This window comes from Nerophis lumbriciformis, linkage group LG35, assembly GCF_033978685.3.
Source record: "Nerophis lumbriciformis linkage group LG35, RoL_Nlum_v2.1, whole genome shotgun sequence".
Lineage (NCBI taxonomy): Eukaryota > Metazoa > Chordata > Actinopteri > Syngnathiformes > Syngnathidae > Nerophis > Nerophis lumbriciformis.
In genome coordinates this window covers 3,471,140-3,497,500 of record NC_084582.2, presented here as the reverse complement: position 1 = coordinate 3,497,500, position 26,361 = coordinate 3,471,140, and the positions used below count along the sequence as shown (strand labels likewise).

Below are 26,361 nucleotides of genomic sequence, written 5' to 3'. Positions count from 1 at the left end.
TGACAGCAATGCATACTTGGTCAACAGGAAATAATTTGTACCCCTTTCAGACATTGCATTTAGTTCCCATTAAAACATTCACATGTTGCACAATGAGATGTAAGCAGGGGATCATGTGTACATTCCTGCAACTTCCTGTTTGTAAAAAATATATTTTTATTAGTGTTTATTTAATATACTAACATCATTTCATGATTCATATTTATAAATTAAGATTCCTAACAAATGACACTAGAATAAGCACACATTTGATTGGTAAATCATAGTGTAACGACCTGGAATGACACTTTATGTGTGGTGTTGGAGTTGTCCGACTTTTTGTGTGGCTGTAAACGCATCACTGGCTAAGTGCCATATGTGCATGTGTTGGCGCAAGTGAGAAAGAGCGAGCGGCTGCTGTTGATATAACAAAGTTGCTTTTGGTCTGGTTTGTACTGCAGAAAATGACCAGTTTTGCTAGATATAATTTTTTTTACTAATGTTTTGGTGATGTGTTTATGGCCGACAATAAAGAGTTTTGCTCAGTAAAGTGATGGATGGAATTCATGTCCTCAAAGCGTCTCGACAGACGTTACAATATTTGAACAATGATGACGAAAACTGTTTTCTCTGTCGTGTCCGTGTGTCGAAAATTGTTATGCGCTTATTTTTTTAATTTGATTTTGTGCGTGGCGTAGATTTGCCGTGCGCAGAGGACGCTTGAGCAGTGCGCATTTGCACAGGCGCGCACCTTAGAGGGAACGTTGGTCACCGGTCAGTGAGTTTATCAAAGTGTTATTAATCACGGTTTTACGCTAATTTTAATTGAACATAGTAATACTAACTGTCGAGAATTTTACTGCTTATTATCATTATACAGTTTTTTACATTCCTGAGTCCCAACGTTTTGATGGCATGTATCAGTAACGTGTCTGTTTCAACAATGTATGAATAGGGAGTAAAGGGGTAAACATTAGCAACAACAGAATAGCTATGAGCGACTGCATTAACTCATACCTGCCAACTACTCCGGTTTTCCCGTAATTAGTACGGTTTTCATCAACCTATTCCGGGTTACGTTTGCAGTGATAAAAAATACGGTTTTTCATTAATTAAAAAAAAATATTAAAAAAAAAGTTTTATTCACGAAATCGCGTAACAACAATGACAATCGACACAGCTTCCCGTAACTTCCTATCGAGCCACACAGGTTACACTGACGGTGGCCATATAAAACAACTTTAACACTCTTACTAATAATGCGCCACACTTTGAACCAAAACCAAACAAGAATGACAAACACATTTCGGGAGAACATCTGCACCTTAACACAACATAAACACAACAGAACAATCACACCCAGAATCCCATGCAGCCCTGACTCTTCCGGGCTACATTATACACCACTGCTACCATCAAACCCCGCCCCCAACCCAACCCTGCTCCCTCACACATCACTCCCCCCCCCCTCTCTCTGTGCGTCGGTTGAGGTGGGCGGGGTTTGGTAGCGGGGGGTGTATAATGTATCCCGGAAGAGTTAGGGCTGCATGGGATTCTGGGTATTTGTCCTGTTGTGTTTATGTTGTGTTACGGTGCAGATGTTCTCCCGAAATTTGTTTGTCATTCTTGTTTGGTGTGGGTTCAGTGTGGCGCATTATTAGTAAGAGTGTTCAAGTTTTGTTTTTTTGTACCGCCACCGTCAGTGTGACCTGTGTGGTTGTTGACCAAGTATGCCTTGCTGTCACCTACGTGAGCAAGCGAAAGCCCCATATAAAGGTTGGTTGTATAGGCACGCTGGCTGTAGTGGGTATATATGCTGTACCATCACGGCGCGCATGAGGCTGAGCCATTCATTTAAAACCCGTGTGCCGCACCAGCTTTCAAATTCCACATAAAGGTGTGGGCAGCGTGTCTGTGACCCCTGGTTTATACAAAGCAAATAAAAAACTTTGTATACAGTGTTATTTCATTTAAAATTTCAAAAAAAATTTGCGGCTCCCGTTGTTTTCTATAATTTCTGAAACTGGTCAAAATGGCTCTTTGACTGGTAAAGGTTGCCGACCCCTGGTCTAGTCTCTTACGTGAATGAGCTAAATAATATTATTTGATATTTTACGGTAATATGTTAATAATTTCACACATAAGTCGCTCCTGAGTATAAGTCGCACCCCCGGCCAAACTATGAAAAAAACTGACTTATAATCCGAAAAATACGGTACAGCATTTAGCTAAGCATGAATAAGTCCAACTTTTTCTTTCATCGATTAATGCTTAATTTGTGGACCACTCCCAGATTTAAACACATGATGTGCCTCTAATCTTTCTGTGAGTGTCAAATGAAGTGAGATCGTAGCGAGCGGTAACCTCTTGGTGATGATAAATGGTTTAAATCTATAAAAAATATATTTTTCTTGAGTGTAAAAATCCACTCCATCCCATTTTCAATATTTTTTTCATGATCAGTTTTACATTTGCCTCTAAACTTTTCAAAATATGCCCAAATTTGCACTGATTCAGGTAAATAAACAGTAGCCTAATAAAGTTAAAGTTAAAGTACCAATGTTTGTCACACACACACTAGGTGTGGCGAGATTATTCTCTGCATTTGACCCATCACCCTTGATCACCCCCTGGGAGGTGAGGGGAGCAGTGGGCAGCAGCGGTGGCCGCGCCCGGGAATCATTTTGGTGATTTAACCCCCAATTCCAACCCTTGATGCTGAGTGCCAAGCAGGGAGGTAATGGGTCCCATTTTTATAGTCTTTGGTATGACTCGGCCAGGGTTTGAACTCGCAACCTACCGATCTCAGGGCGGACACTCTAACCACTAGGCCACTGAGTAGGTTATGGGACTCAAGACCATCGCCTGAAACCCGGAAGTGCTCGGATACGCCTCGGGGTCACCTGATTGCAACCCAGCTATATAGTTAATGATTATTTGCGAGGAAAAAAAAAAGTTTATCAGTTTGAATATCAAATATGTTGTCTTTGTAGCATATTCAACTGAATATGGGTTGAAAATTATTTGCAAATCATTGTATTACGTTTATATTTACATCTAACACCATTTCCCAACTCATATGGAAATGGGGTTTGTAAATAAACAGTAGCCTAATGGGACTCAAGACCATCGCCTGAAACCCGGGGTCACCTGATTGCAACCCAGCTATATGTTTATCTTCGTCCGTTTTAATTTGTAAAGTTTCTAGGGTTTTTTTTAATGATACAGGAAAAACGGTCACTTCACTTTTGGTTTATGTGACGTCCAGAGGTGGATAGAGTAGCCAGAAATTGTACTGAAGTAAGAGTACTGTTACTTTAGAGATTTATTACTCAAGTAAAAGTAAGGAGTAGTCACCCAAATATTTACTTGAGTAAAAGTAAAAAGTAAGTTGTGAAAAAACTACTCAATTACTGAGTAACTGATGAGTAACATACACACACATATCATATATATATATACACACACACATATATATATATATATATATATATATATATATATATATATATATATATATATATACATACACACATATATATATATATACACACACATATATATATATATATATATATATATATATATATATATATATATATATATATATATATATATATATATACACACAGTATATACGGTAATTTATATTTATTTATTTTGCCGTTTTTGTTTACATGTTAAAGGTGTTTTAATGAATATACATGCATGTTTAACACATATAGATTCCTTTCTTTCATGAAGACAAGAATATAAGTTGGTGTATTACCTGATTCTGATGACTTGCATTGATTGTAATCAGACAGTAGTGCTGATAGCGTCCACGTTTTCAAATGGAGGAGAAAAAAAGTTCCTCCTTTCTGTCTAATACCACATGAAAGTGGTTGGTTTTTGGCATCTTATTTGTCCAGCTTCCATATTCGTTTTTATACACTTTACAAGAAATACATTGGCGGCAAACTCCGTAGCTTGCTAGCTTGTTTGCGCTGGCTTTCGGAGACTCTTGTTTTGAAATCGCAGGCGCGATGGAGCGGCACTTTTATTGTGAAGACAGGAACTGTGCAGTCAGTCTTTAGGCTTTTGACGGGATGTACGGTTGAAATAAGAAAGGGTCTTTTTTCCTTCACACTTTTGATTGATTGATTGAAACTTTTATTAGTAGATTGCACAGTACAGTATATATTCCGTACAATTGACCACTAAATGGTAGCACCCCAATAAGTTTTTCAACTTGTTTAAGTCAGGTCATGTGACCGCCTGGCTCTGTTTGATTGGTCCAACGTCACCAGTGACTTCATCTGATTGGTGGAACGGAGTAAACGTCACCAGTGACTGTATTTGTTGAAACGCAGGCACTATGAAGGTCTGTCTGACAGACCAAAACAAACAAAGCGTGCATTAACAGATCGATAAAAATTAGTAGCGAGTAGCGAGCTGAATGTAGATAAAAGTAGCGGAGTAAAAGTAGCGTTTCTTCTCCATAAATATACTCAAGTAAAAGTAAAAGTATGTTGCATTAAAACTACTCTTAGAAGTACAATTTATCCCAAAAGTTACTCAAGTAGATGTAACGGAGTAAATGTAGCGCGTTACTACCCACCTCTGGTGACGTCCCGTGAGTTCACTTCCTGTTGTAGACACTGTGTCATTATTTTTATAGCTCGATCACTGATAAGAGAGCACAGCCTGAAGGTTCAATAGCTTAGTTGCTCAGACTGCAATTTGTTGACACAAGTTTAGATTGTGGTGTGTCGTTTCTTTAAGGGGAAAGACATTAATGTCTCTTGTTTTCATGTTCGCATTTAAGCTAGCTTGCGTTTCCAGTAAATGAGCAGTGTCACCGGCAATGTTCCCTCTAATTTTTCATGTGTGTGAGCAAATGCAAAAACTCCCTGAGCATTCAGTGGAGCCCATGTGAGCAACATCAGACGTGCACACTGTGGCTACACCAGCAGCACACCTGTCCCAAACCTGACTAAATAACAACTTCAATCTCCATCCATCCATCCATTTTCTACCGCTTGTCCCTTTCGGGGTCGCGGGGGGTGCTGGAGCCTATCTCAGCTGCATTCGGGCGGAAGGCGGGGTACACCCTGGACAAGTCCCCACCTCATCGCAGGGCCAACACAGATAGACAGACAACATTCTCTTATTATTATAATCAAATGACAGCAGTCATTTCCATGAGGTTATTTTCTAATATAAGTGTTTAGGCCCACTTACAATGACAATAACAAAAAATATTGTTTTTCATGAACTGTGTACTTGTATTGTTTGTCTGGGTGGAGGTCCTGCTTTGGAAATAATTTGTACCCCTTTCAGACATTGCATTTAGTTCCCATTAAAACATTCACATGTTGCACAATGAGATGTAAGCAGGGGATCATGTGTACATTCCTGCAACTTCCTGTTTGTAAAACATATTTTTAGTAGTGTTTATTTAATATACTAACAGCATTTCATGATTAATATTTATAAATTAAGATTCCTAATAAATGACACTAGAATAAGCACACATCTGATTGGTAAATCATAGTGTAACGACCTGGAATGACACTTTATGTGTGGTGTTGGAGTTGTCCGACTTTTTGTGTGGCTGTAAACGCATCACTGGCTAAGTGCCATATGTGCATGTGTTGGCGCAAGTGAGAAAGAGCGAGCGGCTGCTGTTGATATTACAAAGTTGCTTTTGGTCTGGTTTGTACTGCAGAAAATAACCAGTTTTGCTAGATATCATTTTTTACTAATGTTTTGGTGATGTGTTTATGGCCGACAATAAAGAGTTTTGCTCAGTAAAGTGATGGACGGAATTCATGTCCTCAAAGCGTCTCGACAGACGTTACAATATTTGAACAATGATGACGAAAACTGTTTTCTCTGTCGTGTCCGTGTGTCGAAAATTGTTATGCGCTTATTTTTTTATTTGATTTTGTGCGTGGCGTAGATTTGCCGTGCGCAGAGGACGCTTGAGCAGTGCGCATTTGCACAGGCGCGCACCTTAGAGGGAACGTTGGTCACCGGTCAGTGAGTTTATCAAAGTGTTATTAATCACGGTTTTACACTAATTTTAATTGAACATAGTGTCGAGAATTTTACTGCTTATTATCATTATACCGTTTTTTACATTCCTTGGTCCCAACGTTTTGATGGCATGTATCAGTAACGTGTCTGTTTCAACAATGTATGAATAGGGAGTAAAGGGGTAAACATTAGCAACAACAGAATAGCTATGAGCGACTGCATCAACTCATACCTGCCAACTACTCCGGTTTTCCCGTAATTAGTACGGTTTTCATCAACCTATTCCGGGTTACGTTTGCAGTGATAAAAAATACGGTTTTTCATTAATTAAAAAAAAAATTTTTTTTTTAAGTTTTATTCACGAAATCGCGTAACAACAATGACAATCGACACTGCTTCCCGTAACTTCCTATCGAGCCATTCCGAATGCCATGCGCGAGGCTATTTATAGCACCGCTGCCAAGCACGAGGCACCAGTTGCCATTGTTTCCAAACGAGCGAACGATCATGGAATCAGCCGGAGAAAAATGGCAAACGAGTCTTAAACCGAAAAGAAAACTGCAGTCATTCCGTGAAGAATATTCAAAAGCCTATCCGGGAATAATTATCCGTTCCAAAAAGGGTGAAAACTACGCGAATTGCACCTTGTGCAGACAAGATTTTTCGATCGGACACGGAGGAATTAGCGATGTAAAAGACCACGTTGGGACAAAAAAACACAAGTCTAATGCCGTTGCTAGCGAGAAAGCTATCCTCACTTGCTTAAGCAAGGATGAAAAGAAAGAACTTGAGGAAGAATTCATCACCTTCCAGTGTGATCCTCTTACCCCTGCAGATCAATCTGATAGAATACATTTGGATTTTAGCCACAAAAAGGTAATGACACCAATGTTATCTATTGGAATTGTTTAGTACTGTTATACTGTTAAGTGTTTATACTATTTATGCTTTCAAGTCCAAGTTGAAGAAATCTTGTTAAATGTTGACAGCATAACTACCAAAATACAGAAGTATGTCCTTAATATTTTTGCAGTGCTATTTCTGTTGAAAAGTTCAAATGATTACATTAGAGATGTGATGTGCCACTTTTCAAGTGTCTGATGGCTTCAATTAATTTTCATTAATTTTTCATATTTTGAATTGTTTTGAAAGGCTTACAAAAAAACTACATGTGATAGAAATGTGAATTTTAGGCACAGAATATTTTTTACAATTGAACAAGGCAGTAGATTATACAAGTTTGGACAGAAAGTTAATAATGACACCAATTTTTTTTTTTAATGGAATTGTTTAGTACTGTTTTACCATTTGTTTACTGTAAAAAGTGTTTATACTTTCAATGAACAAATTGAAGTCTTGTGAAAGGTTGACAGGATAACTGGCATTAACTGTCAAAATAATTTCAAACTATTGAAGTTAGCTTACAGAATAAACATGTCAATCAACCCATATGATTTTTGCTGTAATATTTTTGTTTTGAAAAGTCACTGTGACTGATAGAAAAGTGATGGTTTTAGCAACATTTTAAACTGTCTGAATGCTAATTATCATTTTGCGTCGGGGGGCGAAGGAACCCCCCACCAGGACTTTGTCCTGGACCTACCGGGGCCTGCGGCCCCTGGACCCTGGCTACTAGGTTTTTCTGATTTCAAAAGTTGGCAGGTATGTTAACTTCACAGTCACAATTTAACAGGTTGTCATAGTTTAGCCTATTAGCACAAACAAAAACCAAATGATAAAATATACTGTTCCCAAATCTCTACTGTATCTGACTGACATAGTTGGCAGAGCTCAAGGCTTTCTTTTAAAACATGAAGTGAAGTAATGCTTTCCTTTGGGAAGTGGTAGGCGGGCTTATTTCGCTAGGTGTGGGCCAGAGGCAGCATCATCAGAGGTTTTTCCTTCCTGACCAACACCTTCCACTTAAAAAAACGATCATTGGAATGCATCATCTCTCAAAAGTGCAGCAGAAGTGAATGTTAGAAAATCATTAAAAAGTATTATTTGCAAACAAGTGGACCATTTTAAAGTGAAACTTTCCATTCAGTACAAAGATTTTGTTGAATCCATTGTTTACTGTGTCTGTGTGCAGATGACAGAGGAACGTCTGAAGGAGGCAGAGGATGAAGTTGAGGGTATGAGGATGTCAAGTAGAGCGCTGGTGGATTTTTTCTGTGAGGACGACAGCACATTTAAACTAGAGGAGGCCTGCAAAGTCTTTGACTTGTTTTGCCACCGCTTCCAAAAAGCTATCAAGGTTAGAAGCAGAAATAAAATAAGTCAAGGCTCTGAGCTACTGTAAAATACTCATTCCCTCTTTTCTACAGGAGAATGCAGAACGTGAGCTGAAGGAGAAGAATCGTGTGGAACGTCAAAGGGTGATTGGGGAAAAGCGCCGCTCTCTGGCCGTGTGCACCGATCTGGATCCTGGCCTCAGCCTGGTCAGAGAGCCTCACGGTCACGACAACCAAGATGAGCTGGAAAAACTTCTGGAGAAAAACTTGAGCTACACTTGGGGCCGCCGTAGCCTGAGAAACTCTGAGTCGCGCAGGTACTCCCAGCACCTGTACAGTGACAAGAGTTTCCCAGAGCTGGGTAGCAGCCCGACTTCCTTCAGTTGTCATTCGAACAGCTCCTCTGATCACGAGAGTTCTGTCATGCTTTGTAGCTCTCCGGAAATGGAGGGTACTTGTTCTCCCGTTGGTCAAGGACATGTTTTTGTAAGGGGCAACAGGACTCAGTCGATTCATGACCCTCTTATTGCATCATACTCTCAGCATGGACATGGATTTACACTTAAGAAACATGAGTCTAAGAGTTTTTCTACTGAACAAATAGGTGGACATACGACTACCAAGAACACTGAGTTTTCCCCCTTCTCCTGTCGGAATTCTGCTGCTATAAACACTGATGCACCTTCCCAGACCTCCAGTCATGGACACAGCTTTGGTCTACCAATGACTGATAAGAGGCATTCTCTTCAGAATAAGTCAAATGATGTGTGTGCTAACAAGAGTGGAATACTTCCCGGTGACAACCGGTCTGCATCGGTGATATATCGAAGATCTGAGAAAGAATGTGTTAATGTTCCAGATAAAAGGGAGTTAAAGCCACTAAACACAGGAATTAAAGTAAGTTCTGCGATATCCGGTCCTGATGAAACTCTGAAAAAGCAAATAGACACAGAAGGGCTGTTGACTCCTCCTGTCAAGGAGACTTGGATGCCACCCAGTCTTCCAGAGTTCAGCCAGTCACACCCAGATGAGTGCTCGGATGTCCCGAGTCCTGTGAGGCAACAAGGAAGGTCATACTCTTGCGTGGGGGAGACTTTAGAGTGCCACACTCTTGTGAAAGGCCTCCGATCCTATGACCCCTTGTCACCCCCTACGTCTCCACTCCCGCGCCCTCCGCCAAGCCTCTGCTCCAAGTGGAGAAAAGAGAGAGGGAGTGATCCTCGGGAGGCGTCAACATTGGCGTCATTGAAAGAGGAGAGTCGAGGCTTGAAGCTTCCGGTGCGGAATGGGATCAGGGCCAAAAGAGGACTTGGGTCACGTGCTGGACCGTCTAACAGCCCAGGTATTTCAAAGGTGCGACCTGAAATGGAGGCTTCAAATAATTCCGCCCCTGCCGTGACGCAGTCACCAGCCCCAAGCCGTCCAACAAGCTCACGTTTGTTTTTGCGCTCAACTCCTGTCACACAACCTACTTCACTTCGTGCGAATGTGAAAAGAAGTAGCAGCACACGTGAGAGGCCACAGACAGTGAATGACACGCAACCTCCAGCTAAGTCCGCCCTAAACAAAAGAACGCTAGAGAGACCAACCGCAGAGAAGGTCTCAAGCAGGACCCAATCCACCTTCATCCGAGGAAGTCCTTCGCGTGTGTCCAAACGAGTCGCCCCCAACTCTGAGAGCCCGGCCACAGCCCAGGCTCTCCCTTCCCACAATCCGTCGTCGGCCACCGCCAAGACAATACGTACGACAGCCATATCTGCCACCCAGAACAAAAACCCCAAAACCGCAAACACGAGCGTCTCTTCTGCTACCTCTAAACTCCCTTCACGACTTCCTGGTTCCAAAATGCCTACAACCCAGCCACTGTGGAAGTAAAAATAAGCCTTTTTTTTTATCTCCTGGAGTCTATGCAGATCTGGTTATTTCTGTACTTGATCGACTCCACTGCAGTGTACATCTTGCGTCTGTAGCTGATCTACTTTGCTATCTCGTGTTTCACGCACTGGCAGAAGAGTAGATCCTCTAAATAAGCCCTACCTCCTTTTTTTACGTCCATTTGTGTCCTTTGCAGGCAATAGGATGCAAGTGTGTAGCGGGTAAATTCTCGATTGGTGTATGAACTAACAGCCAAATGTGCCCAGTCAGAAACCACGAGTGCTCTTGGCAATTAAAAGGTGTATTCATCCTTCAGCAGCTTTTAGGTATAATATTGTTTTCCGACACTGTGATGCGGATGCTATTGTGTTCCTACTCTTGCTTGGTACAAACTATGTATCTTGTTGTGAAAGCCTCATTCTGATGCACATTTTTTTTTACTGAAGAAAATGCCATGAGGAGAATTTGACTGCTTTGTTACGGTTTTATATGAAAACATTTATAACTGAATAACATTGGTTGTTATTCACTGTATTATGTGGATTTGTAAATAAGATAAATAAAGGAGGTGTTGAGGAAAATGGTATTCTCTCTCCTTATGAGAAGTTGTCATACCTGCCAACTACTCCGGTTTTCCCGTAATTAGTACGGTTTTCATCAACCTATTCCGGGTTACGGTTGCAGTGATAAAAAAATATGTTTTTTCATGAATTAAAATACTTATTTTAATTAGAATACTCTGCAGCATCGCGTGGACATCGGGGGCAGTACCTCTGGATTGGCAGACCGGGGTGGTGGTTCCTCTCTTTAAAAAGGGGAACCGGAGGGTGTGTTCTAACTATCGTGGGATCACACTCCTCAGCCTTCCCGGTAAGGTCTATTCAGGTGTACTGGAGAGGAGGCTACGCCGGATAGTTGAACCTCGGATTCAGGAGGAACAGTGTGGTTTTCGTCCTGGTCGTGGAACTGTGGACCAGCTCTATACTCTCGGCAGGGTCCTTGAGGGTGCATGGGAGTTTGCCCAACCAGTCTACATGTGCTTTGTGGACTTGGAGAAGGCATTCGACCGTGTCCCTCGGGAAGTCCTGTGGGGAGTGCTCAGAGAGTATGGGGTTTCGGACTGTCTGATTGTGGCGGTCCGCTCCCTGTATGATCAGTGTCAGAGCTTGGTTCGCATTGCCGGCAGTAAGTCGGACACGTTTCCGGTGAGGGTTGGACTCCGCCAAGGCTGCCCTTTGTCACCGATTCTGTTCATAACTTTTATGGACAGAATTTCTAGGCGCAGTCAAGGCGTTGAGGGGATCCGGTTTGGTGGCTGCAGGATTAGGTCTCTGCTTTTTGCAGATGATTTGGTCCTGATGGCTTCATCTGGCCAGGATCTTCAGCTCCCACTGGATCGGTTCGCAGCCGAGTGTGAAGCGACTGGGATGAGAATCAGCACCTCCAAGTCCGAGTCCATGGTTCTCGCCCGGAAAAGGGTGGAGTGCCATCTCCGGGTTGGGGAGGAGATCTTGCCCCAAGTGGAGGAGTTCAAGTACCTCGGAGTCTTGTTCACGAGTGAGGGAAGAGTGGATCGTGAGATCGACAGGCGGATCGGTGCGGCGTCTTCAGTAATGCGGACGCTGTATCGATCCGTTGTGGTGAAGAAGGAGCTGAGCCGGAAGGCAAAGCTCTCAATTTACCGGTCGATCTACGTTCCCATCCTCACCTATGGTCATGAGCTTTGGGTTATGACCGAAAGGACAAGATCACGGGTACAAGCGGCCGAAATGAGTTTCCTCCGCCGGGTGGCGGGGCTCTCCCTTAGAGATAGGGTGAGAAGCTCTGTCATCCGGGGGGAGCTCAAAGTAAAGCCGCTGCTCCTCCGCATCGAGAGGAGCCAGATGAGGTGGTTCGGGCATCTGGTCAGGATGCCACCCGAGCGCCTCCCTAAGGAGGTGTTTAGGGCATGTCCGACCGGTAGGAGGCCACGAGGAAGACCCAGGACACGTTGGGAAGACTATGTCTCCCGGCTGGCCTGGGAACGCCTCGGGATCCCCCGGGAGGAGCTGGACGAAGTGGCTGGGGAGAGGGAAGTCTGGGCTTCCCTGCTTAGGCTGCTGCCCCCGCGACCTGACCTCGGATAAGCGGAAGAAGATGGATGGATGGATGGATGAATTAAAAAAAAATTTTTTTTTTAAATGCGCGAGGCTATTTATAGCACCGCTGCCAAGCACGAGGCACCAGTTGCCATTGTTTCCAAACGAGCGAACGATCATGGAATCAGCCGGAGAAAAATCGCAAACGAGTCTTAAACCGAAAAGAAAACTGCAGTCATTCCGTGAAGAATATTCAAAAGCCTATCCGGGAATAATTATCCGTTCCAAAAAGGGTGAAAACTACGCGAATTGCACCTTGTGCAGACAAGATTTTTCGATCGGACACGGAGGAATTAGCGATGTAAAAGACCACGTTGGGACAAAAAAAACACAAGTCTAATGCCGTTGCTAGCGATACAAGTGAAAACTTTCAACGTTTTTCGGATTTTAGCCACAAAAAGGTAATGACACCAATGTTATCTATTGGAATTGTTTAGTACCGTATTTTCCGCACCATAAGGCGCCCTGGGTTATAAGCCGCGCCTTCAATGAACGGCATATTTCAAAACTTTGTCCACCTATAAGCCGCCCGGTGTTGTAAGCCGCATCTAACTGCGCTAAAGGAATGTCAAAAAAACAGTCAGATAGGTCAGTCAAACTTTAATAATATATTAAAAACCAGCGTTCTAACAACTCTGTTCACTCCCAAAATGTACGCAAATGTGCAATCACAAACATACGTATATCAACATGGACAGAGCTGCGTGAAAAAAGCCACCCGGCCTCTTCGCGTAAACTTAAACTTACCTTAACCACTCGCTCATCTTTTCTTCATCCATCCCTTCGAGTTAGCTTTTATGATGACGCCGGCTGGAAAGGTCTCTTTTGGCAAGGTCTTCCTTTTGAATATCACCATGGGTGGAAGTTTCTGGCCATTAGCATGGCAAGCTAGAACCACAGTGAAGGATGACTTCTCATTCCCTGTGGTGCGAATATTCACCGTACGTGCTCCCGTTGTATCCACAGTGCAGTTCACAGGAATATCAGTTGCTGTGAAATAGTAATCCGTGTGCGGATGGAGAGATTGCGTCTTTTCATGAACCGGATCCCTGACGCTTAGTAGGAGCCATTTTGTGGTCTTTACAGATGTAAACACACAAAGTAAATGAAACGTACGGTGATATCCGCGCGCTTTTTCTTCTTCTACGCGGGCGGGTGGTTGCTTGCAGTAGAAGAAGAAGCGCTTCCTGTTCTATGGGGGCGGGTGCTTACCTTGGCGGTTGCTTGCGTAGAAGAAGAAGCGCTTCCTGTTCTACCGGGAAAAAAGATGGCGGCTGTTTACCGAAGTTGCGAGATCGAAACTTTATGAAAATTAATCGTAATATTAATCCATATATAAAGCGCACCGGGTTAAAAGCCGCACTGTCAGCTTTTGAGTAAATTTGTGGTTTTTAGGTGCGGCTAATAGTGCGGAAAATACGGTACTGTTATACTGTTAAAAGTGTTTATACTATTTATGCTTTCAAGTCCAAGTTGAAGAAATCTTGTTAAATGTTGACAGCATAACTACCAAAATACAGAAGTATGTCCTTAATATTTTTGCAGTGCTATTTCTGTTGAAAAGTTCAAATGATTACATTAGAGATGTGATGTGCCACTTTTCAAGTGTCTGATGGCTTCAATTAATTTTCATGAATTTTTCATATTTTGAATTCTTTTGAAAGGCTTACAAAAAAACTACATTTGAATTGTAATTCCATGCTATTGACAGGACTATTAATTTTAATGAAGTTAGCTTACCATGTTTACAGTATGATAATTGTTATAGAAATGTGAATTTTAGGCACAGAATATTTTTTACAATTGAACAAGGCAGTAGATTATACAAGCTTGGACAGAAAGTTAATAATGACACCAATTTTTTTTTTTATGGAATTGTTTAGTACTGTTTTACCATTTGTTTACTGTAAAAAGTGTTTATACTTTCAATTAACAAATTGAAGTCTTGTGAAAGGTTGACAGGATAACTGGCATTAACTGTCAAAATAATTTCAAACTATTGAAGTTAGTTTACAGAATAAACATGTCAATCAACCCATATGATTTTTGCTGTAATATTTTTGTTTTGAAAAGTCACTGTGACTGATAGAAAAGTGATGGTTTTAGCAACATTTTAACCTGTCTGAATGCTAATAATCATTTTGCGTCGGGGGGCGAAGCCTGAACCCCCCACCAGGACTTTGTCCTGGACCTACCGGGGCCTGCACCCCTGGACCCTGGCTACTAGGTTTTTCTGATTTCAAAAGTTGGCAGGTATGAGTTGTTTTAACTTCTTTTTTTTTTTTTTTTTGGCCTCTGTGGCATCTCTTGACACAGTACCCCCAATTCTGTAGGTGGCTGTCGTCATGGAGATGCTTAAGACGCTGCTTCTGCCAGAACAAGGGTTGGGGTGGAGGGCGACCGCGGGTGTCGGGGTCCCAGCAGTGGGAACTCTCTCTTTACAGGCCACAGTGACGCCAGAACTTCTTGGGAAACGCAATAAAGCCGTGCCTCTTTTGTATGCTCAAGTGTCCGGTTGTCGCAGCCTCTTAACCCCCAGTGTGTAAAGGTGACATCATCAGTGAGTCTCCAGTGGAGCAGGAGTGGTCCAAAGTGATCCCACTTGGAGTTGCTTTTGTCTATTCTCCATGGATCTTAATTTTCCTCTTATGCCAAGCGAATGTTAATTGAGTATAGGCCCGCGCTCTATAAACTAGAGGAGGGCATTTGACCAAAGTGTATAAGTAATGGTAAAAAAAATAACATCCAATTAATTATTTAGGTCTTGTAAGAAAAAAACACCTCATGCTTTTTAATGTAATGCAGGTGTTTTCCAACCATTATTTCCCAAATGTGCTTGTAGATACACTGAGATAAAGTCAGTACAAATTAGGAAAAATAAAAGCACAGACAGTGGGGGGAACTTTTTTTTTTTAATATTATTTTATTTTTTTATTTTTTAGACATGTATCTCGTGCGCATGTCTATAAAAAAAAAAGTATTTTTTTATTTTTTTTTATTTTTAGACATGTATTCGTGCGCACGAGATACATGAAAAAAAAAAAGAAAATTGTAAATTAAAAAAAAAATAATTTTATAACTTAATAAAAAGTTTCTCGTGCGCACGAGATACATGTCTAAAAAATAAAAATAAAAAATTTAAATTATTATAAAAACAATTTCCCCCATGTCCCCCTAGAAACTTTTTATAAAGTTATAAAAAATAAAAAGTATAATTTTTTTATTTTTTTATTTTTTTTAGACATGTATCTCGTGCGCATGTCTAAAAAAAAGTGTAACATTTTTTTTTTTTTTTTTTTTTTAGACATGTATTCCTGCGCATGAGATACTCTAAAAATAAAATAAATTAAAAAATTGTACATTTTTTTATAACTTTATAAAAAGTTTCTGTTGCGCACGAGATACATGTCTAAAAAAAAAAAAAAATTAAATTAAAATTATTAAAAAAACAATTTCACCCATGTCCCTTTCGAGGCTCCGTACTACACCGTATACAGTACAGGCCAAAAGTTTGGACACATCTTCTTTATTCAATGTATTTTCTTTATTTTCATGACTATTATTATTATTATTATTATTATTATTATCAGGGGTGTCAAACTCATTTCATCTCAGGGGCCGCATGGAGGGAAATCTATTGCCAAGTGGTAAAATCACGGCATGATAACTTAAAAACAAAGACAACTCCGGGTTGTTTTCTTCGTTTTCACTTTGGCCAAAAAATAGAACAAGCACATTCTGAAAACGTACAAATCGCAGATAATCCTCTGGACAAAACACTTCAAGTTTGTTGAAAATTCTGAGGAAACTGGTGCAGCTTCAAAAAAAAACAATGAGCTTACACTACAAAAACTGAAATCTAAGTAAGATGAAATATCTCAAATAAGGGTGATATTTGCTTATTTTCTGTCTGATAAGATAATTCTTCTCACTAAGCAGATTTTATGTTAGTGTTTTACAGAGGTGGGTAGAGTAGCCAGAAATTGTACTCAAGTAAGAGTACTGTTACTTTAGAGATTTATTACTCAAGTAAAAGTAAGGAGTAGTCACCCAAATATTTACTTGAGTAAAAGTAAAAAGTATGTTGTGAAAAAACTACTCAAGTACTGAGTAACTGATGAGTAACATACACACACATATCATATATATATATATATATATATATATATTTATACACATATATATATACATACATTGATATATACAGTATATAATTTATATTTATTTATTTTGCCGTTTTTGTTTACATGTTAAAGGTGTTTTAATGAATATACATGCATGTTTAACACATATAGATTCCTTTCTTTCATGAAGACAAGAATATAAGTTGGTGTATTACCTGATTCTGATGACTTGCATTGATTGTAATCAGACAGTAGTGCTGATAGCGTCCACGTTTTCAAATGGAGGAGAAAAAAAGTTCCTCCTTTCTGTCTAATACCACATGAAAGTGGTTGGTTTTTGCCATCTTATTTGTCCAGCTTCCATATTCGTTTTTATACACTTTACAAGAAATACATTGGCGGCAAACTCCGTAGCTTGCTAGCTTGTTTGCGCTGGCTTTCGGAGACTCTTATTTTGAAAGCGCAGGCGCAATGGAGCGGCACTTTTATTGTGAAGACAGGAACTGTGCAGTCAGTCTTTAGGCTTTTGACGGGATGTACGGTTGAAATAAAAAAGGGTATTTTTTCCTTCACACTTTTGATTGATTGATTGGAACTTTTATTAGTAGATATTCACAGTACAGTACATATTCCGTACAATTGACCACTAAATGGTAACACTCGAATACGTTTTTCAACTTGTTTAAGTCAGGTCATGTGACCCCTGGCTGTTTGATTGGTCCAACGTCACCAGTAACTGCATCTGATTGGTGGAACGGAGTGAACGTCACCAGTGACTGTATTTGTTGAAACGCAGGCACTATGAAGGTCTGTCTGACAGACCAAAACAAACAAAGCGTGCATTAACAGATCGATAAAAATTAGTAGCGAGTAGCGAGCTGAATGTAGATAAAAGTAGCGGAGTAAAAGTAGCGTTTCTTCTCTATAAATATACTCAAGTAAAAGTAAAAGTATGTTGCATTAAAACTACTCCTAGAAGTACAATTTATCCCAAAAGTTACTCAAGTAGATGTAACGGAGTAAATGTAGCGCGTTACTACCCACCTCTGGTGTTTTACTTGTTTTAAGGGTTTTGGTCCTAAATGATCTCAGTAAGATATTACAGCTTGTTGCTGAGATGTTATGACCTATATTGAGTAAAACATGCTTGAAACTAGAATATCAACTGTTGCAAAGCTGTGTCATCAACACTCACAAGTATAAAACTACTTTTTTAAAGTAATCATTTCTTATTTCAAGCTTGAAAAAAAAAAAATCATGATTTTGACACAATTGTGTCTCATAATTAAAACAGATGACAGCCAAATGGACTTTGCTGTTTTATTTCCAATGAAACAAGAGAAAATACGTACTCATATAGTAGTACAGTTGGCACAGTACAGTAAACTGACAGTTAATATTTAACTATTTAATATTTGACATTTCATACAATTTTGAACAGAAATAGTTCATGCACATTCAGGTAAATTCCTCAAAATTACAATAACATTTTTTTTGGCCGGGGGTCGGGCTGTATATATGTGCACTAATTGACTGAAAGAGCACTCACTTGGTGCGATGATGTCATGTTATCCATGGAAAAATGCCTTTTTAGACAATATGATTTGCCTGAGGGGCTAATAGACCACGAGAGTAACAAGCGGTTGCCTTGTTGCCTTTCCATGAAGAAATTAGTTTTTAGTATAAGTTTGCTGGTTTCAAGAAATGTAATGCCGAGCGCATATCATTATGTCAAGATAATGGCACTAGAATTTACTTCATTTAAGAATATTTTCAAACATATTGAGCAAAACTGGAACTGTGGACCAGCTCTATACTCTCGGCAGGGTCCTTGAGGGTGCATGGGAGTTTGCCCAACCAGTCTACATGTGTTTTGTGGACTTGGAGAAGGCATTCGACCGTGTCCCTCGGGAAGTCCTGTGGGGAGTGCTCAGAGAGTACGGGGTATCGGACTGTCTGATTGTGGCAGTCCGCTCCCTGTATGATCAGTGCCAGAGCTTGGTCCGCATTGCCGGCAGTAAGTCGGACACGTTTCCAGTGAGGGTTGGACTCCGCCAAGGCTGCCCTTTGTCACCGATTCTGTTCATAACTTTTATGGACAGAATTTCTAGGCGCAGTCAAGGCGTTGAGGGGATCTGGTTTGGTGGCTGCAGGATTAGGTCTCTGCTTTTTGCAGATCATGTGGTCCTGATGGCTTCATCTGGCCAGGATCTTCAGCTCTCACTGGATCGGTTCGCAGCTGAGTGTGAAGCGACTGGGATGAGAATCAGCACCTCCAAGTCCGAGTCCATGGTTCTCGCCCGGAAAAGGGTGGAGTGCCATCTCCGGGTTGGGGAGGAGATCTTGCCCCAAGTGGAGGAGTTCAAGTACCTCGGAGTCTTGTTCACGAGTGGGGGAAGAGTGGATCGTGAGATCGACAGGCGGATCGGTGCGGCGTCTTCAGTAATGCGGACGCTGTATCGATCCGTTGTGGTGAAGAAGGAGCTGAGCCGGAAGGCAAAGCTCTCAATTTACCGGTCGATCTACGTTCCCATCCTCACCTATGGTCATGAGCTTTGGGTTATGACCGAAAGGACAAGATCCCGGGTACAAGCGGCCTAAATGAGTTTCCTCCGCCGGGTGGCGGGGCTCTCCCTTAGAGATAGGGTGAGAAGCTCTGCCATCCGGGGGGAGCTCAAAGTAAAGCCGCTGCTCCTCCACATCGAGAGGAGCCAGATGAGGTGGTTCGGGCATCTGGTCAGGATGCCACCCGAACGCCTCCCTAGGGAGGTGTTTAGGGCACGTCCGACCGGTAGGAGGCCGCGGGGAAGACCCAGGACACGTTGGGAAGACTATGTCTCCCGGCTGGCCTGGGAACGCCTCGGGGTCCCACAGGAAGAGCTGGACGAAGTGGCTGGGGAGAGGGAAGTCTGGGCTTCCCTGCTTAGGCTGCTGCCCCCGCGACCCGACCTCGGATAAGCGGAGGAAGATGGATGGATGGATGGATATTGAGCAAAAAGGTCTCTTCTTTTTTTCTACCATGAAAAGGGCACTTGTTATTAGTGAGAATATACTTATTTTAAGGTATTTTTGGGTTCATTGAGGTTAGCTAATTTTACTTGTTTTGGAAGCCAAATTTTCTTGTTCTATTGGCAGATAATTTTGCTTAGTTCAAATAAAATACCCCTCATTTTTGTATTTTTTTTTTCCTTGTTTTTGAACACTGACTTTTTGCAGTGTAGACTTTGTCTCAGTGTATCTACAAAGCCAGGATTAAACTTTAAAGATTGAACAAAAAACACTTCTAGGTATCAAATACCTCCTTTGTCATGTTCTCGTATCAATCCAGTGCTAACTCAACAAACCGTAAGAAACTAAGGTACAAACTATTCAAAAGGCTTAAGTTTTCTCGTTTTTGACAGAGACATTATGGGGAAGTAAGGGTGCCAAATAACGATGTGTTCGAAACCGAAGACATAAAACGTCAGGTTTTAAGTTTCATTTGAGTCGAGGGAGAGAGGAAGCCACCACGCTTTACTTAATACTTCTTGCTAGTCCTCACAGAAATGCTATTGTGACATCCAGTGGACACATTTGGAACAGCAGTTTCTTTCTTTCAAAACAAATGCAGCTCATTTTAATACTTGGCAAACTCATCACGCAGGGCCGGCTAAAACCTGTTCGCGGGCCTGATCGTACGTTTTACACCCCCAATTTACATTGTAGATTGTCACTGAAGGCATCACAACTATGAATGAACACATGTGGAGTTATGTACTTCACAAAAAAAAGGTGAAATAACTGAAAACATGTTTTATATTCTAGTTTCTTCAAAATAGCCACCCTTCGCTCTGGCTACTTTTTCGCACACTCTTGGCATTCTCTCGATGAGCTTCAAAAGGCAGTCACCTGAAGTGGTTTTCACTTCCCAGGTGTGCTTGAAGCTCATCGAGAGAATGCCAAGAGTGTGCAAAGCAGTAATCAGAGCAACAATGTGTGGCTATTTTGAAGAAACTAGAATATAAAAAACATGTTTTAAGTTGTTTCACCTTTTTTTGTTAAGTACATAACTCCACATGTGTTCACTCATAGTTGTGATGCCTTCAGTGACAATCTACAATGTAAATAGTCATGAAAATAAAGAGAAAGAGAAGGTGTGTCCAAACTTTTGGCCTTTACTGTAGGTACATTCCCTGCTTAGGCTGCTGCCCCCGCGACCTGACCTCGGATAAGTGGAAGAAGATGGATGTAGGTACCAGAGGTGGGACCAAGTCATTGTTTTGCAAGTCACAAGTAAGTCTCAAGTCTTTGCCCTCAAGTCCGAGTCAAGTCCCGAGTCAAGACAGGCAAGCCCCGAGTCAAGTCCAAAGTCAAGACTGGAAAGTCTCAAGTCAAGTCCTAAGTCCTGCATTTTGAGTTTCGAGTCCTTTCAAGTCCTTTTAACCACAGACTAATATATTAACACAGATTGTGTATGCTTCTCAAACGCTGTATTTATTTATTAAAACAAGTGCATTTTAAATTGCAGGAAAGAAAATTGTGCTGACATTGCACTTTATAATAGCACTATTAACCAGTCATTTTAAACATTAACTCATTCCTTTACAGAACAAACACATTGAAAAATAAAGTGCAAATGTACTTATTTGTACAAAAGTGTTAACATTGAAAAAACATGACATATACGTGAACATAACAAAAAAGTTGTACTTTTTATATGTCAGGGCCCTATGCTGCATTGCATTTGCAAAAGACCAAATTAGCCAAGAGTCTGTCAGTCATTTGTGCACGATGGGGGCGTAGTATGATGCCACCATGGCTGAAAACTCGCTCCACTGGAGCACTGGAGGCAGGCACTGCCAAGACTCTCATGGCCACTCGGAACAGTGAAGGAAGAGTCTTCATGTTCAATGCCCAGAACAAAAGGGGGGAGAGAGTTGTTTTGGGTTGGTGCACTACTTGTAAGTGTATCTTGTGTTTTTTATGTTGATTTAATTAAAAAAAGAAAAGGAAAAAAAAATTATTTCTTGTGCGGCCCGATACCAATCGATCCACGGACCAGTACCGGGCCGCGGCCCGGTGGTTGGGGACCACTGAGGTAAACAACCAACAGTATGTCAGAAAGCTAGCTAAAACGGTACACATTCATAATATAGTATACATTTTAACTGACCTTTATTTGACTATTTTTGTCTTTTTTTAGGTGGCTAAAATACGCGGTGCTGCTGACCGCCGTCTAACGTTACGTGTGATATATTGACTAACGTAACCCTGCTTAAAAAAAATCACTGAACAAAAAGTATGAATAAGGTAGTGAACTGCAACAGATTCCCGTGTTTGCAATAACGTTATAACGTTAGCAGTGAGTTTACAGCCTCACTGATTTAACTACACAGCAAATAAAAGTCACGTTACTTAGCCAATAAACGTTATCTTACATTCAAAACTTACCGTTCTTTGTGCAACTTCAAATGCCGGACGAAGTTGGAAGTTGTTGCCTCTCCATCAGTAATTTTCGAACCGCATGTGTTGCATACTGCAAACCGTTTTGTGTTGACCACCTCGTAATTTTTATACCCAAACAAAATTATTTTAGGTATCATTTTTTGTTCACTGGCGTGTGGTTTGGACATGTCTTCTTCGTTGGTTGTCCTGCAATTTGATTGGATGAATGCTGTGTGATGAAAACAAAGTAGATCTAATTTGATTGGCTGTTGTACTGAGAGCACACCAGCTGACACACGCAACGCTGATAGACAAGTACACAATGAAAAATACGGAGCGCTCCCGAATAACTTTTTCATCTTTGGGTTTTGGGGAAAGTAGCAAGTCATGTCAAGTCATGTCAATTCAAAAGGCTCAAGTCCAAGTGAAGTCACAAGTCATTGATGTTAAAGTCTAAGTCGAGTTGCAAGTCTTTTTACATTTTGTCAAGTCGAGTCTAAAGTCATCAAATTCATGACTCGAGTCTGACTCGAGTCCAAGTCATGTGACTCGAGTCCACACCTCTGGTAGGTACATCTTTTGCCCAGTTGTCACCCTTGTTTTGTGCAGCGGTTCAAGAGTAATACAACAAGGTGAATCAACAGTTTTTTTTACACCCAAGTATTGCCCTCTATTTTGGCTGGATATGTCTAAATAATTCCACACTCATCAGTAATAACGAGCAATTACTCATCCCCAGAGGAGCATGCCTTAGCGCATATGTCATAAGTGTCTTTGTAATCATTTTAGTATTACGAAAGGGGAAGGGAGAATAAAATAGTATTTATTTGATTAGTCTGCTTAACTATTGCAACATTTGTACCAAACATGATTTATTTTTTTGCACACGCAATTGCTCAAATGGATACAAAAAAACAAAAGCAATTTAAAACCGTTCACATTTAGACGCATCCGCTCACCCATGCGGACTGGACACTCAGTGGGCGGCCGAGGGTGGAGTCGGCTCTCTTGCTTGCTTTGTTGGGTCCGCTCCTGTCTCTGGCCATGCTCCCCACATGGCAGAGGCCACCACAGTGTATATGTTTTTTTTTTTGTTGTCTTTGTTTTACTTTTGTAGCTGTATGTAGAAATGGCTGGTGACATCAGCTCTGCTCTTTTAGTGTCTTTAATGGTTCTTTATGTTCTTTAATGTTTGATGTTTAACCTCTTACACACGTGCTTATGTGTGATTGATTGAAACTTTTATTAGTAGATTGCACAGTACAGTACATATTCCGTACCCTAGCGTTTATCGGTAGGTTGTGAGTTCAAACCAAGGACTATATAAATGGGACCCTCACTTCCCCGCTTGACACTCAGCATCAAGGGTTGGAATTGGGGGTTAAATCACCAAAAATGATTCCCGGGCGCGGCCACCGCTGCTGCCCACTGCTCCCCTCACCTCCCAGGGGGTGAACAAGGGGATGGGTCAAATGCAGAGGACAAATTTCGGGACGGGAGTGTTATATCAACTAAAGCCCACACTTAAACTTTCCACATGCAGGATTGAATCTATTTAAAAAAGTTATTTCATAAGAAGCCAAAAAGTGCAAAAACAATAATGTTCGTGTTGGAGGAGTTGTGAATGACTGCAGGGCCCCCCTAAAATATTCTTAAGCCCCCCTAAATAATTTGGTGTTATATATATATATATATATATATATATATATATATATATATATATATTTTTTTTTTACAAATACATATTCATTATAAAGTGGCCCGAATATGAGTTTAAATAAATAATCATATAACCTGTTATTATTCACTCAGTTTCCCCTCACTTCGTAGCGTAAGGTAGAGAGCCCCTTTAGTGCGTCGGTATCCAATCCATTCCACTTGATCATATAGAAAATGCCCACATCACTCAAATTCCAGTCCGCATTTTCTCTGCGACCTTGCTTGCGGTCCTGCAGCTGTACGAAGCACATTATCTTCCTTTACAATGAGTGAAGCTGCACGAAACCTTGTGTGTGCAATTGTAAATAATTTAGTTTTTAAGTTTTGTGTTTCTTGTAGAATCTATGTAAAGTAATATACATTAGCCTATTGTTAAAATAATGAAAAAAACATCATTAAATATATTTGTTTTATTGTATTGTTACATTATTGCATTAATAGCTGTTGTATTATTACAGGATGGCTTGTTAAACATTTCATAGGATTTTCAGAGGGAGGAAAAACCAAGACATTTAATATAAAATGTAAAATGAATAAATACATTAAAAAAAAAAGAAAAAAAATGGTTAAAAGCCATCGTCCCGTGGAGCATTTCATTTCGTCCCGTGCATTTAAAAAAAATAATAATAATACACACATTCACACATTCAATATACAAACATACACATACACATATTGTACATATACATTCATTGTACAAACACATATACACATTCTGTACATATACAAGTACATATGCATACTTACACTCATGCACATAATCACATTTCATCAAACATATATTAACGTTGTTGCCCTAGGGTAAACTGGGTGTAACACATGGCACACTGACAAAGCTTAACCTATTGTGACTATAACAATCTACAAGGTTAATGTAGGTTGCTTCTCTTTCTCCCCCTCCATTTTTCTGCATTCTTTCGTATCTCAAGTTATCATTACCTATATGTATTGTTGCATTTAAACAACTGTATTGTTGATAATAAAGGTAAATTATTGGTATTGTTCATTATCAATAGCGCTATTTCTATTGGTATTTGTATTGATCCATTTGTAGTGTAATAATGCTCATTGTCATTTCTGTATTATTTTCTATTTTTCGCTAACTGCTTATTTGCTATTACTTTTACCATCATATTTGTACATGTCATATTTGCTGATGTTGCTCTATTGTTGTTGTTGTTTGCTGTTGTTGTTTTTGTCTCTCTGTCTAATCCCCCTCTTGTCCCCACAATTTCCCCCTTTGTCTTCTTTTTTTTCTCTTTCTATCCCCTCCTGCTTTGGCCCGGCTGCACTAAATGATAATATAAATACATTTAATAAAGTCAAATACAAATAAGGCAACAAGAGAAGTATCCTACACTTCTCTTTTGTAAAGTAAATCTGAACAGCCGACATGGGCATCTACATCAACTATATGATTCGAAAATTCGAAAAACAAAATTCGAAAAACAAATCAGCAGCGTCGTTCAAAAAAGCTTTTATCAATTACGCCAAATAGCGAAAGTGAAACCGTTTCTATCAAGACATGATCTTGAGAAATTAATCCACGCTTTTATCTCAACTCGTCTTGATTACTGTAATGCCCTGTATGTTGGCATTAGCCAGGCCTCCCTCGCCCGCCTGCAGCTCGTGCAGAACTCTGCTGCTCGTCTGCTAACACAGACCCGCAGACGTGAGCACATCACCCCTATTTTAGCGTCCCTTCACTGGCCCCCTGTGCGTTACCGAATACATTTTAAACTCCTTTTATTTGTTTTTAAATGTCTAAACAACCTCGCGCCAACCTATCTCTCCGACCTCCTTCAGCCTTACTGCCCCACCCGATCCTTAAGATCAGCCGATCAGCTGCTGTTGACGGTCCCTGACACAAGGCTGAAGCTTAGAGGTGACAGAGCTTTCGCCGTTGCTGCTCCCAAGCTCTGGAACGACCTACCCCTGAGTGTTAGACAAGCCTCCTCTCTTCCTGTTTTTAAATCTCTCTTAAAAACATACTTTTATTCCATGGCTTTTAACACTGAGTGATATCCATCCTGCAATGGCGCCCCATAATACACCTGCTGTGATCCTGTTTTTTATGTTTTTATGTTTTTATTAATTCTATTTTAATTATTTATTTTTTATCGTGTTCTGTTTGTGTTGTGTTGTGTTTGCTCGGTACTCGTTTTATCTTTTAACCTGCTCATTGTACAGCACTTTGGCTACCCCTGTGGTAAATTTTAAATGTGCTTTATAAATAAAGTTGATTTGATTTGATTTGATGATTTGCCTGAGAAGCTGGACGGGACACAAAAAATAAATAAATAAATAAATAATAAAAAAAAAAAAATAATAATAATAACAATGAATAATTGCTAAGTCTTTGTTAGCCGTTTGTGAAGTTTTGTGCTTGTGCGTAACATTCGCTCGCATCCTGTGCATCTCCTGGGGGCTAAGCCCCCCCTGTCCTTAAAAGCTAGTGACGCCCCTGGACTATATACATTGAATTATTTACATGATTAAATCATGTAAATAAAGTGAGCGTGTCAATAATATAATATAGTGTAAATAATGATTATTTACACTCCTTTTCGGACATAATGTAAAGTGAAATGATATGAAATTGTGTGACGTATTATGCTGTAAGTGTGTTCATGTTTGAAATAAGCTGAAGAAAGAAAGAAAGAAAGAAAGAAAGAAAGAAAGAAAGAAAGAAAGAAAGAAAGAAAGAAAGAAAGAAAGAAAGAAAGAAAGATAGAAAGAAAGAAAGAAAGAAAGATAACAACATCGCCACCTCGTGTTAGCAAAACGACGCTCACATGACTAGAAAAACTACAATTCCCAGCTTTGGCGGCGTCGTGACGTCAGAGG

General features: G+C 40.5%; 1 protein-coding gene across 1 annotated transcript in view; it reads left to right on the top strand.

Annotated features, from left to right (window-relative positions):
• fhdc2 (FH2 domain containing 2) overlaps positions 1-10,680 on the top strand; it is a 57,341-nt gene extending 46,661 nt beyond the window's left edge. Inside the window, exons 11-12 of the mRNA XM_061927862.2 lie at positions 8,093-8,257; positions 8,328-10,680. Of these exons, the coding sequence (XP_061783846.2) occupies positions 8,093-8,257; positions 8,328-10,109 (1,947 nt within the window). The 3' untranslated portion in view covers positions 10,110-10,680. The remainder of the gene's footprint in view (positions 1-8,092; positions 8,258-8,327) is intronic.
• Positions 10,681-26,361: the final 15,681 nt, after the last annotated feature.